This window comes from Lithobates pipiens, unplaced genomic scaffold (genome assembly GCF_037356315.1).
Source record: "Lithobates pipiens isolate NorthernLeopardFrog02 unplaced genomic scaffold, aLitPip1_a1.2 Scaffold_16, whole genome shotgun sequence".
Lineage (NCBI taxonomy): Eukaryota > Metazoa > Chordata > Amphibia > Anura > Ranidae > Lithobates > Lithobates pipiens.
In genome coordinates, this window is record NW_027507748.1 from 392,615 (window position 1) to 405,135 (window position 12,521).

General features: G+C 48.3%; 1 protein-coding gene across 1 annotated transcript in view; it reads right to left on the minus strand.

The window, feature by feature from the left end:
- Positions 1-12,521, minus strand: part of LOC143981490 (uncharacterized) — an 86,383-nt gene that overhangs the window by 49,958 nt on the left and 23,904 nt on the right. Inside the window, exon 2 of the mRNA XM_077479359.1 lies at positions 10,377-10,703. Within this exon, the coding sequence (XP_077335485.1) occupies positions 10,377-10,703 (327 nt within the window). The remainder of the gene's footprint in view (positions 1-10,376; positions 10,704-12,521) is intronic.

Genomic DNA, 12,521 nt, shown 5'->3' on the forward strand with positions numbered 1-12,521 from the left:
AGCGTATGCTCCAAGAGGTGGACAAGAGGTACAGTGTCACTGATGCATGCACTGTCACTGCTCACCATCCTTGTGGCCTCCTCAAACGGTGACAGGACAGTGCATGCATCCCTGATCATGTCCCACTGGCGTGGTGAGAAAAAACCAAGCTCCCCTGACCCTGTCCTGGTGCCGTAGTCGCACAGGTACTCATTGATGGCCCTCTGCTGCGTGTGCAGCCGCTGCAGCATGGCCAATGTTGAGTTCCATCTGGTGGGCATGTCACATATAAGGCGGTTCTTGGGCAGGTTCAACTCCTTTTGGAGCTCAGCCAGCCGAGCACAGGCATTAAATGATCGGCGGAAATGCACACAGACTTTCCTGGCCTGCTTCAGGACATCCTGTAAGCCGGGGTACCTGTCCAAGAACCGCTGCACCACCAGGTTAAGGACGTGAGCTACACAGGGCACATGGGTCAGTTGTCCCTGTCAGAGGGCGGAGAGGAGGTTGGTGCCATTGTCGCAAACCACCATTCCTGGCTTAAGCTGGCATGGCGTCAACCACCTCTCAGCCTGCCCCTGCAGAGCTGACAAAACATCCGCCCCAGTGTGGCTCCTGTCCCCCAAACAAACCAGCGCAAGCACGGCATGGCATCGTTTTGCCTGTGTACTTGCGTAGCCCCTGGAACGCCTACGGAGCACCGCTGGTTCTGAGGACAGAGCACTGGAAGAGGCCATGGAGGAAGAAGAAGAGGAGGGGGTGGAGGAGAGAGGTGTGTCCCAACCAATAGTAGCATTTTGGAGGCGTGGTGGCGGAACAACCTCCAACACTACTGCACCTTGTCCTGCATCCTTCCCAGCTGCCAGAAGAGTGACCCAATGGGCCGTGAAAGACAGGTAACGTCCCTGTCCATGCCTGCTGGACCATGAGTCAGCGGTAATATGCACCTTACCGCTGACCGCCCTGTCCAGCGAGGCAAGGACATTGCCTTCCACATGCCGGTAGAGAGCCGGAATCGCCTTCCGTGAGAAAAAGTGGCGTTTGGGGACCTGCCACTGAGGAACCGCACATTGTACAAACTCACGGAAGGGGGCAGAGTCTACCAACTGAAAAGGCAGCAGTTGAAGTGCTAGCAATTTAGCCAAGCTAGCATTCAACCGCTGGGCATGTGGATGGCTGGGAGTGAACTTCTTCCGCCGGTCCAGCAGCTGGGGCAGGGACATTTGCCTGCTATAATCGGACGTGGGTGTACCGCTAGCAGAGTTCCCGGAAGCACTTGGCTGTGACACACCTAATTCTACACCTTCATTCCTCTCAGAGCAGGTTTCAGAGAGGACTGAAGGTCTAGTGGGGTTGGAGATGCCAGCTGATGAGGAGCAAGGAGAGGTCCACTTTGTTCTTTGGTGTGGGTCTTTGAGGTACGCTTGCCAACGAGCTGCATGGCAGGTCAACATATGTCTGGTCAAGCATGTGGTGCCCAAGCGGCTGATGTTTTGGCCACGTGAGATACGCTTGAGACATATGTTGCAAATAGCAGTGGTGCGATCTGATGCACTCGTCTCAAAAAAGGCCCACACCAAAGAACTTTTAGAATAACGCGCAGAGGAAGCGCTCTGCGCAGGTGGAGCTCTGCGGTGTGATTCAGTCGGTGTGCTGCCCCTAAGCTGGCCCCCGGAGGGCATCCTGCCTCATTGGACATGTGCCTCCTCCTCCTCCTCCTCCTCCTCCCTCCTTCCAAGCACCCACGTGGAGTCAGTGCCCTCATCATACCCTCCCTCTTCATCGCTGTAGCAAACCTGGCAGTATGCTGCAGCTTGTGGAACATGACTGCCAGATTGCTGTCCTTCTTGAGCATCCCCTCTCTCTGCGCTCACGCTACTGCCTTCCTCTAGCTGAGTGTCATCATCAGAGCCCACAAAACACTGGGCATCCTCCTGGAGCATGTACCCAACACTGTGCTCAAAGAGTTCAGGAGACTCCTCAGGAGGACGTGGTGGGTCTAGGGAAGGAGTCACTGATGATGACATTGAGAGGAGGGAAGACGATGCGTTGGCAGCTGCTTTGCTACTACCCTGAGACTGGGTGAGAGAGGATGAGGAGGATGAAGAGGGCTTGGTCATCCACTTTACCAAGTCGTTGGCATGTTGCGGTTCAACATGTCCAGCTGCCGAAAAGAAGGACAAGCGTGTCCCATGGCCACGTGCTGATGACAATGCACCGCGTCCACGACCAGCACTGTTGTCTCTAGACACAGAGCCTGCTTGCCCTCTTTTATCGGCTCGCGCCTGTCTGCCTCTCCTTGCCGGCCTTCCAGACATGGTATAGGCCTGAAGGGAGTTGGGTAAAACAGCAGTTGGGTAGTGGATATTGTGCTGGAGGCACACAACACCCACTAACTCCTGCAGATGCCTTTATTATAGAACACCAGAGATAAAGGGGTATATACAGATGTATACTGTGCTGTGCTGGAGGCACACACAACTTCCAATAACTCCTGCAGATGGCAAGTGGGCTCAAATAGAGAAGAGCTATGTAGGTGGATATAGCGGTATGTACTGGGTACAGAGCACGCAGACAGCACGCACTATCTCCTAACACTACTGACTGCAAGCTCTATTATAAAAGATAGATCACTAGCTATATAGGTGAGGTGAATATAGCGGTGTATACTGCGGTCAGGGCACACAGACAATAACCACTACACAACAGCAAGATAGAAAATCGGCCGAAAACGATCGGTGTGTACTGTGTTGAAGGTACACAGAACACCCACTGCTTCAGATGCCAACACACTACACGAGGCCGCCGCGATGGCGGCCTTATATAGTGTGGGGTGTGCACTACACAGCCTGAGCTATGATTGGCCACAGGCATCCTGCCTGTGGCCAATCATGGCTCTCCTCGCTGCTGGCGCTGCGATTGGCCAAGCATGCGGGGTCATAGTGCATGCTTGGCCAATCATGAGCCAGCAATGCACTGCGCCATTGCAGTGCATTGTGGGCCGTGAGCGCCACACGAATTTGACGCGAACGGACCAAAATGTTCGGGTTTCACCAAGCGGACGAACAGCCAATGTTCGAGTCAAACGTACGTTCGACTCGAACACGAAGCTCATCCCTAGTCAGGAACTGGTTAACCACTTAAGGACCGCCGTATTGCCATTATACGTCATCAGAATGGCACAGGCAGGCACAATCACGTTGGTGTACGTGCCTGCCTTCCAGCGGGTGGGGGGTCCGATCGGACCCCCTCCCGCTAGATACGGCGGTCCCTTTCGGTGCCGGAGCGATCCGCGATGAGGGGATGGCCGTTGATTTCTGGCCATCCCCTCTCGATCGCTCCTGGCCAGTGACGAACTTCCTCCCCTGTGAAAATGTAAACACAGGAGGAGGAAGTGATGTTACACTCCTCGTGGCGGTCTTTTTGAACCGGACAGCGAGGAGTGAAGACATTCAAGTAAGTGCACCAACAGTCCACTGACACATAGGTACACATAGGCACACATTTCACCCCAGTCACCCCCCGATCACCCCCCCGATCGGCCCCCCGCCCCCCCCCCAGTCACAGTGTCACTAATGCAGTGTTCATTTATTTATTGATCACTACATTTAGTGTCAGTTGTGACTGTAAAAAGTGTCAGGGCAGCTAGTGTTAGGCCCCTTTAGGTCCAGGGTAGCCCCCTACCCCCCCTAATAAAGGTTTAACCCCTTGATTGCCCTCCCAGTTAACCCTTTCACCCCCTTTTACCAATGTCACTAAGCGATCGTTTTTCTGATCGTTGCAATAGTGTCACTGGTCCCGCTAGGAAGCTAGTTTTTTTTAGGTTCAACGCCAGGTTTTAATAGCGTTAGGTACCCCGATATATAACCTAATAAAGGTTTTAACCCTTGGATTGCCCCTAGAGTTAACCCTTTCACCAGCGATCGCTGCATAAGTGTCACTGGTGACGCTGGTTAGCCAGTTAGTTATTTAGTTATTCCCGTCAGGTTTTTATAAAGCTTCAGGTACCCCCATATAAATACCCAATAAAGGTTTTAACCCCTGATTGCCCTTAGTTAACCCTTTCACCAGTGATCACCGTATAAGTGTTACGGGTGACGCTGGTTAGGTAGTTTTCGCTTTTTATAGCATCAGGGCACCCACCATTTATTACCTAATAAAGGTTTAACCCCCTGATCACCCGGCGGGTGATATAAATTTGGTTTTAGGGTCAGAAAGGGTCTGCGTCGCCCCAGGCAGTGCTAGGTTAGTGCCAGTACCGCTAACACCCACGCGCAAAGCATACACCTCCCTTAGTGGTATAGTATCCGAACAGATCAATATCTGATCTGATCAGATCTATACTAGCGTGCCCAGCAATTTAGGGTTCTAAAAAAACGCATTGTTAGCAGGATCAATCCAGATACCTGCTAGCACCTGCGTTTTGCCCCTCTGCCCAGCCCAGCCCAGCCCAGCCCACCCAAGTGCAGTATCGATCGATCACTGTCACTTACAAAACACAACACACATAACTGCAGCGTTCGCAGAGTCAGGCCTGATCCCTGCCATCGCTAACAGGTTTTTTTGTAGCGTTTTATACAGTCGCTGACAGGCTAGGTGCTTTTTTACCTGTGAGTCTCACTACTGTACCCCTAAATTTAGAGCCCAAAATGGCAAAGCGAAGGTACACTAGTGAAGAGGCCTACACGTTTCTGAGCATGACAGATAGTGAAGAGGAAGACACTGATCTGTCAGATTCAGGCTCAGAATACGAACCTGTAGAGGACAGCGCCTCCATGTCAGATAGCTCTGACGATGAAGAAGAGGTCCCTGCTAACGTCAGGCGTACCCGACCCCGATTTTCTGATGTTGTTGAGGTGCGGGAACCGCAAGTCCCTCGTATGGAGTATAGAGCCAGTACTAGCGCCGCTCATCCTTTTGGTGAACTGGCAAGCACCAGCGGCCTAGTACACCCTGGACGTACATCCAGCACTGCAGTATCACGTGGTGACGTGGCGAGTCTCATAAGTGCAGTTCAAGCTGGCGAGGTGGCAAGCACAAGTAGTGTCCCGCTGCCACCAAGAAGACGAAGACAGGCCCGTCTTTCCCATAGTGCCCTTCCTGCAGAATTCGCCAATCCTGATTGGGTGCCCACCACTTCTGCAGCACCAGTACTTCCCCCATTCACTGCCCAACCCGGTATTCAGGTGGATACAGATGATTTTACGCCACTCGATTTTTATTCTCTGTATTTCACGGAAGATCTCTATAGATCTATTGTGGACCAAACCAATTTATATGCTGGTCAACACATCGCCGCTAATCCCCAGTTGCCGTCTCTTGCCAGAGATTGGAAACCAGTTACGGTTTCCGAATTTAAGACGTTTCTGGGCCTTTCCCTCAACATGGGCACACATAAATTCATGCGGATGCGGGCTTATTGGTCCACGCATCCGGCTGACCACATGCCCGTGTTCTCTAACTCCATGTCCAGGAAACGATACGAGCAGATCTTGCGGTTCTTGCACTTCAGTGACAATGAACTTTGTCGTCCACGTGGAGACCCTGAATACGATCGGCTCTACAAAATTCGGCCCCTCATAAACCACTTCAACCAACGTTTTGCAGACTTGTTTACTCCCCAAAAAGTTGTCTGCGTTGATGAGTCCCTAGTTAAGTTTACTGGCCGCTTGTCATTCAAACAGTACATTCCCAACAAGCGTACCAGATACGGGGTCAAGCTCTATAAGTGCTGTGACAGGGCCACAGGCTATGCATGGAGCTTTATGGTTTATGAGGGTAAAGATAGTTACGTAGAGCCGGAGAACTGCCCTGATTACATAGGAAGCGCTGGCAAGATAGTGTGGAAATTGGTGTCACCCTTATTCGGAAAGGGGTACCACTTGTACGTGGACAACTATTACACCAGCGTGCCACGGTTTAGTCATTTATTTGATCATCAGATTGGAGCATGTGGCACCGTGCGACCTAATCGCCGGGGCTTTCCCCAGCGGCTTGTAGATTCCCGTCTTAGGCTGGGGGAGAGAGCCTGCTATCGGTGTAATAATTTGCTCGCTATGAAGTGGAGGGATAATAAGAATGTTTTCTTTCTTACCTCCCTTCATGCAGACACGACGGTCCAAATTTCTACGGCGACTGGTATTGTGGAGAAACCCCTCTGTGTCCACGAATATAACAAAAATATGGGAGGGGTGGACCTCAATGACCAGTTGTTGGCGCCGCATCTAGTTTCCCGTAAGGCCAGACGCTGGTACAAAAAAGTGTCTGCTTACTTATTTCAATTGGCTTTGCTGAATGCTTTTGTGCTATACAAAGCTTCAGGCGGGACTTTAACCTTTCTTTTCTTCCAAAGAGAGGTTGTCACAGAGCTTCTGTATCCAGAGGGTTCTGCACCTCACCATTCCCAACCAAATGCAGTAAGCCGGCTGCATGAGAGGCATTATTGTTATGTCCTCCCGAGTACCCCTACCCAACGAGCCCCCCAAAAAAGATGTCGTGTCTGTACCAAGCGCGGATTTAGGCGTGACACCCGTTCTTATTGTCCACGCTGTCCTGGCAATCCTGGTCTTTGTCAGGGTGAGTGTTTTGAACGCTACCATGAACTAGTGAAGTATTAGCGTAGGGTACAGCATTTCACAGGCTAGACACACTAACACAGAGTCTCCCAAGATGCCATCGCATTTTGAGAGACCCGAACCGTTACAGTTTACAGTTAAAAAAAAAGTGTATAAAAAAAAAAGTAAAATAAAAAAACCAAAAAAAATATAAAATATAAAAACCAAAAATAGTTGTCGTTTTATTGTTCTCTCTCTCTCTCTCTCTCTCTCTCTCTCTCTCTTCTCTCTAATTTTTTATACTTTACTGTTTACTGTGTTATTGTTAACCATTTTTCATGTTTTCAAGTACGCCATTCAGCTGCAGCGTGGATTTATTTATCTTGACAGCAACAGCGTTTGCTCCCACGATACATAAAGCCGCGACTCCAGTGCTGTAGGAGGTGATTTCACCACCACAGTTAAAAAAGAGCATATATGCCGAAGCATGGGGGCATAAGGGGTGGAGGAGCGATTTTGCGCTCATACGGTCAAAATTCCGACGGAGGGCTTGCCCGTGGAAAAGTTTGAACGTATGTACGCGGCATTACTTTTTTGCGGGAGGATGCCCCCATGCTTCGGCATATATATATTTTAGGCACAGGTTGTGTTAAAAAATGTTTTATTTTTTACTGTTTTTTTTGGCATTTGCTTTGCAGGTATGGTAGGGTAAGGTTTTCCTGTGATGTTACTTTGTTTTAACGTTAACCATAATTTGCTTAGCAGGTACGCCATTCAGCTGCAGCGCGGATTTATTTATCTTGACAGCAACAGCGTTTGCTCCCACGATACATAAAGCCGTGACTCCAGTGCTGTAGGCGGTGATTTCACCACCACAGTTAAAAAAGAGCATATATGCCGAAGCATGGGGGCATAAGGGGTGGAGGAGCGATTTTGCTCCTAATGCCGCGTACATACGGTCAAAATTCCGACGGAGGGCTTGCCCATGGAAAAGTTTGAACGTATGTACGCGCCATAACTTTTTTGCGGGAGGATGCCCCCATGCTTCGGCATATATAAATGGTGCATGTATGTCCATCATTAGAAGTGGGTGGATGAAGGGAGGTATCTAATGGTGGGCATACCCACCGATCAATCTCTTTTTTTTCGTTCAGACAACATGACTCTCAGTAAATAGCTTGGGGTGTCTACTTTCCAAAATGGGGTAATTTGGGGGGGTTTTGTGCTATTTTGGCATTTTATGGCCTTCGAAACTGTGATAGGTAGTGAGGGGTGAAATCAAAAATTTGCACCCTTAGAAATCCCAAAGGTGGTGATTGGTTTTCGGGGTGCCGTACGCGACTAGACTCCCAAAAAGTCCCACACATGTGGTATCCCCATACTCGGGAGAAGTAGCTGAATATATTTTGGGGTGCAATTCCACATATAACCATGGCATGTGTGAGCAATATATCATTTAGTGACAACTTTTTGTAAATTTTTTTTTTTTTTTTTTGTCATTATTCAATCCCTTGGGACAAAAAAAAAAAAAATATTCAATAGTCTCAAGATGGCCCTCGGTAAATAGCTTGGGGTGTCTACTTTCCAAAATGGGGTCATTTGGGGGGGTTTTGTGCCATCTTGGCATTTTATGGCCGTCAAAACTGTGATAGGTAGTGATAGGTAGTGAGGAGTAAAATAAAAAAATTATGCCCTTAGAAATCCTGAAGGCGGTGCTTGGATTTCGGGGTCCTGTACGCGGCTAGGCTCCCAAAAAGTCCCACACATGTGGTATCCCTGTACTCAGGAGAAGCAGCAGAATGTATTTTGGGGTGTCATTTCACATATGCCCACAGCATGTGTGAGCAATATATCATTTAGTGACAACTTTGTGCAAAAAAAAAAAGTTTGTAATATTCCCGCAACTTGTGGCAAAATATAAAATATTCCATGAACTCAACATGCCTCTCAGTAAATAGCTTGGGGTGTCTACTTTCCAAAATGGGGTCATTTTGGGGGGTTTTGTGCTATTTTGGCTTTTTATGGCCTTCGAAACTGTGATAGGTAGTGAGGGGTGAAATCAAAAATTTGCACCCTTAGAAATCCTGAAGGTGGTGATTGGTTTTCGGGGTGCCGTACGCGACTAGACTCCCAAAAAGTCCCACACATGTGGTATCCCCATACTCGGGAGAAGTAGCTGAATATATTTTGGGGTGCAATTCCACATATAACCATGGCATGTGTGAGCAATATATCATTTAGTGACAACTTTTTGTAAAAATTTTTTTTTTTTTTTTTGTCATTATTTAATCCCTTGGGACAAAAAAAAAAATATTCAATAGTCTCAAGATGGCCCTCTGCAAATAGCTTGGGGTGTCTACTTTCCAAAATGGGGTCATTTGGGGGGGGTTTGTACTGCCCTGCCATTTTAGCACCTCAAGAAATGAGATAGGCAGTCATAAATTAAAAGCTGTGTAAATTCCAGAAAATGTACTCTAGTTTGCAGACGCTATAACTTTTGCGCAAACCAAAAAATATACGCTTATTGACATTTTTTTTACTAAAGACATGTGGCTGAATACATTTTGGCCTAAATGTATGACTAAAATTTAGTTTATTCGATTTTTCTTATAACAAAAAGAAGAAAATATCATTTATTTTCAAAATTTTCGCTCTTTTTCCATTTATATCGCAAAAAATAAAAATCGCAGAGGCAATCAAATACCATCAAAAGAAAGCTCTATTTGTGGGAAGAAAAGGATGCAAATTTCGTTTGGGTGCAACATTGCATGACCGCGCAATTACCAGTTAAAGCAATGCAGTGTGAAATTGGAAAAAGACCTCTGGTCCTTAAGGTGTTTATTGGTCCGGGGCTGAAGTGGTTAAGCATGATTTTTTTTCCAAATTTTCCCTTTTTTTGTTTGTTTAGCAAAAAAATTAAAAAATAATAAATACCACCAAAAGAAATCTCTATTTGTGGGGAAAAATGATAAAAATGTCATTTGGGTACAGTGTTGTATGACTGTGTAATTGTCATTCAAAGTGCGTCAGCGAAGAAAGATGAAAATCGGTCTGGGCAGGAAGGGGTTTAGTGCCCGGTAAGGAAGTGGTTACCCGCTCTAGACTGCGGATTATATAGACAGGAATATTATCCGCCATCTATGATTGGAAATCATTTCCTGTCCTCTGAGAACAAACACCGTGAAGGGGAAATATTGTGTTTTATTTTATTATGATCAGGACTAAAAAATAAAACCTGTAATGTAAATCTATCATTTCTGTATATATTTCATATTCTCTATTCAGTCAGTGGGCGGGGCTTATTTGTTTTCTGCCCCTCCCACCTGCTCTGTTTAAATGTCTCTGTGCCCATCCCCCGATCTCTCCTCCCCTGGATAGGTGACCCCGCCTCTACTCTCCTCTGATTGGCTGACCCCATTCTTCACAGTACAGGTGATGTTCCAGGGCCCCGGGGACCCCACAATGGCTGTAATGTTATTGGAATAATTCCGCTGGGATCCTCCAATCACAGATAGACTGATATTCGGCTTAGTCCCCTCCTCCACCCTGCAGGAGATCTCAGCGCTGCCATTCCGGAGACATGAGACATGGAGGAGCGGAACCGATACTGGAACTGAGAGAGACAATCATTTCCATTGATCAGATCCAATATATACACAGCATGCCCCTCCCCCACCCTTACCTATAATCAGGTGTGCAGACATCTTCCTGGAGACTGGAGGAGATAGATTGTGTCTGTGTGCACCCCTCCCCCAACACTAAATCCCCCCACTAACATCACACCCATTTTCTTCAGTCATGTGACCCCCATACACAGCGCTGTACAATCTCATCTGGACTTACCTTCTACATGGATGAAGTAATCATCTCTCTGTATAAGTCGTCCTGTAGAGTTCTCTATATACACACGGTATATCCCGTCATTCTCCGGAGTCACATTGGATATGATCAGACTTCCATTCTCTGATATCCTTGTATTGGGGAAATATCTGACATCAGACGGATCACAATTCCAGTGTACAGCTATTTCCTCCCAGTCTCCAGGAAATTTCTCATATATCCAGATAATCCGGTCACATCTCCAACTATCTGTAGGGTTGAGGGTGAGATGGATTCTGATGGGGATGAGAAGGTCAGATCCCGGCCGGGTGAATATTTCCTGGACTTTTCCTGTACAGACAGAATACAGATCCCAGTCAGGTCACAGTGTACTCCCCTCCCCCCTCATATAACATATATCCCTCTATGAGGATCCCAGAAATATTCAGATTCCATCTATCAGAGTCCTCCGGGTCTTCCTGGGATTCCTCTGTTTTCTTCCCATCTCAGATCATTGAGGAATCTCCTCTGACACCCCTATACTCTCCATTATTCTACCAATAAATCATCAATGAATAGACAATCATTCCTCCCCCCATTTCCCCTGCTGGAGTAAATTGGAGCGTCCTTTAGGCTGGGTTCACACCGGAGCGATGCTGGAACGCCACGAATCCGCGGCGTTTTCCCGCATCGCATGCCTCCCGCCGGAAGTTCACACTGCCCTATGCGGACTGCTGGGAGTGTCAGTGAAATGTTAATGACACCCCCAGATCAGTCCGCATATCGCAGTGCGATCTGCAAACTCGGACAGGAATCGGATCGCATGGTGTGAACACCCATGCGATCCGATTCTGCTGCGGACCAAAAAAAGGGTCCCGTGCGAGTTTGGGGCGGGTGCGATGCGAATTCAGCCATACTATCTGTATACTATCTGTATACTATCTGTATACTATCTGTATGGCTGATGTGATTTGCACTGCAGTGCGGTGGGAATCACATCCGGTTCTCGCTTCCTCAGCAGTGTGAACCCAGCTTTATTTCGCCTTCCTCTGGATCCTCTGTAGGTATAGGATTGTGTAGATGGGATTGGAGGATTTTTTTCTCTTTTATCATCGCTCCCAACCATCCCGGATTTTGAGGGACTGTCCCTGATTTGGAGCAATGTCCCTCTGTCCCTCTTTCCTCCTCATTTTGGTCTGATCTATAGAGTTGTATATAAAATGTACTTTCCTGGTGCATTATGACATCATACATATGGGTTGTGACTCCGCCCCCACAACCTGATAGGTCTGGTTAATTATAAATCAAAGACAGACCTGGCTCACAGCATTCTCCTTTTTATTCTCACCTGATCAGGACTGGAATCGCGAGGTATCCCTTACCAAATGTCGCCCCAGCTAGGGTTGCCATCTGTCCGGGATTCTCCCGGACAGTCCGGTTTTTACATCCTTTGCCCGGGTTTCTGACTGCCTGTCACCCGGACACCAGCCACCAGGGCATCCTCAAAAATACTTATAACACTCACATAAAATCTTAATCATAATTTAGGATCCATAACGTATTAGAATGTCACATATCTTTACATATATGTAACTGTCTGGATGGAAACAGCCCTAATTACAAGGGACTTGTTTCTCTCTGTGGAGGGATACAGAACCTCCTGACCGCATTTCCCGATGCTCTGCTTCTAGTCCCGGCTACTGGAGCCCTGCCGGACTGTTCACTGTTCACAGACTGATCTAGTGGAGAGAGCTGTGAGTGTGTGGGTGGAGAGAGGGAGGAGCTATGAGTGTGTGGGCGGGGAAGAGCTGTGAGTGTGTGGGCAGGCAGAGGGAGGAGCTGTGTGTTTGTGGGTGGGCAGAGGAAGGAGCTGTGAGTGTGTGTGGGCAGAGGGAGGAGCTGTGAGTGTGTGGGTGGGCAGAGGGAGGAGCTGTGAGTGTGTGGGCGGGCAGAGGGAGGAGCTGTGAGTGTGTGGGTGGGCAGAGGAAGGAGCTGTGAGTGTGTGGGCGGGCAGAGGAAGGAGCTGTGAGTGTGTGGGTGGGCAGAGGGAGGAGCTGTGAGTGTGTGGGTGGGCAGAGGAAGGAGCTGTGAGTGTGTGGGTGGGCAGAGGGAGGAGCTGTGTGTGTGTGGGCAGGCAGAGGGAGGAGCTACATGGAGTGGGAGGAGGGG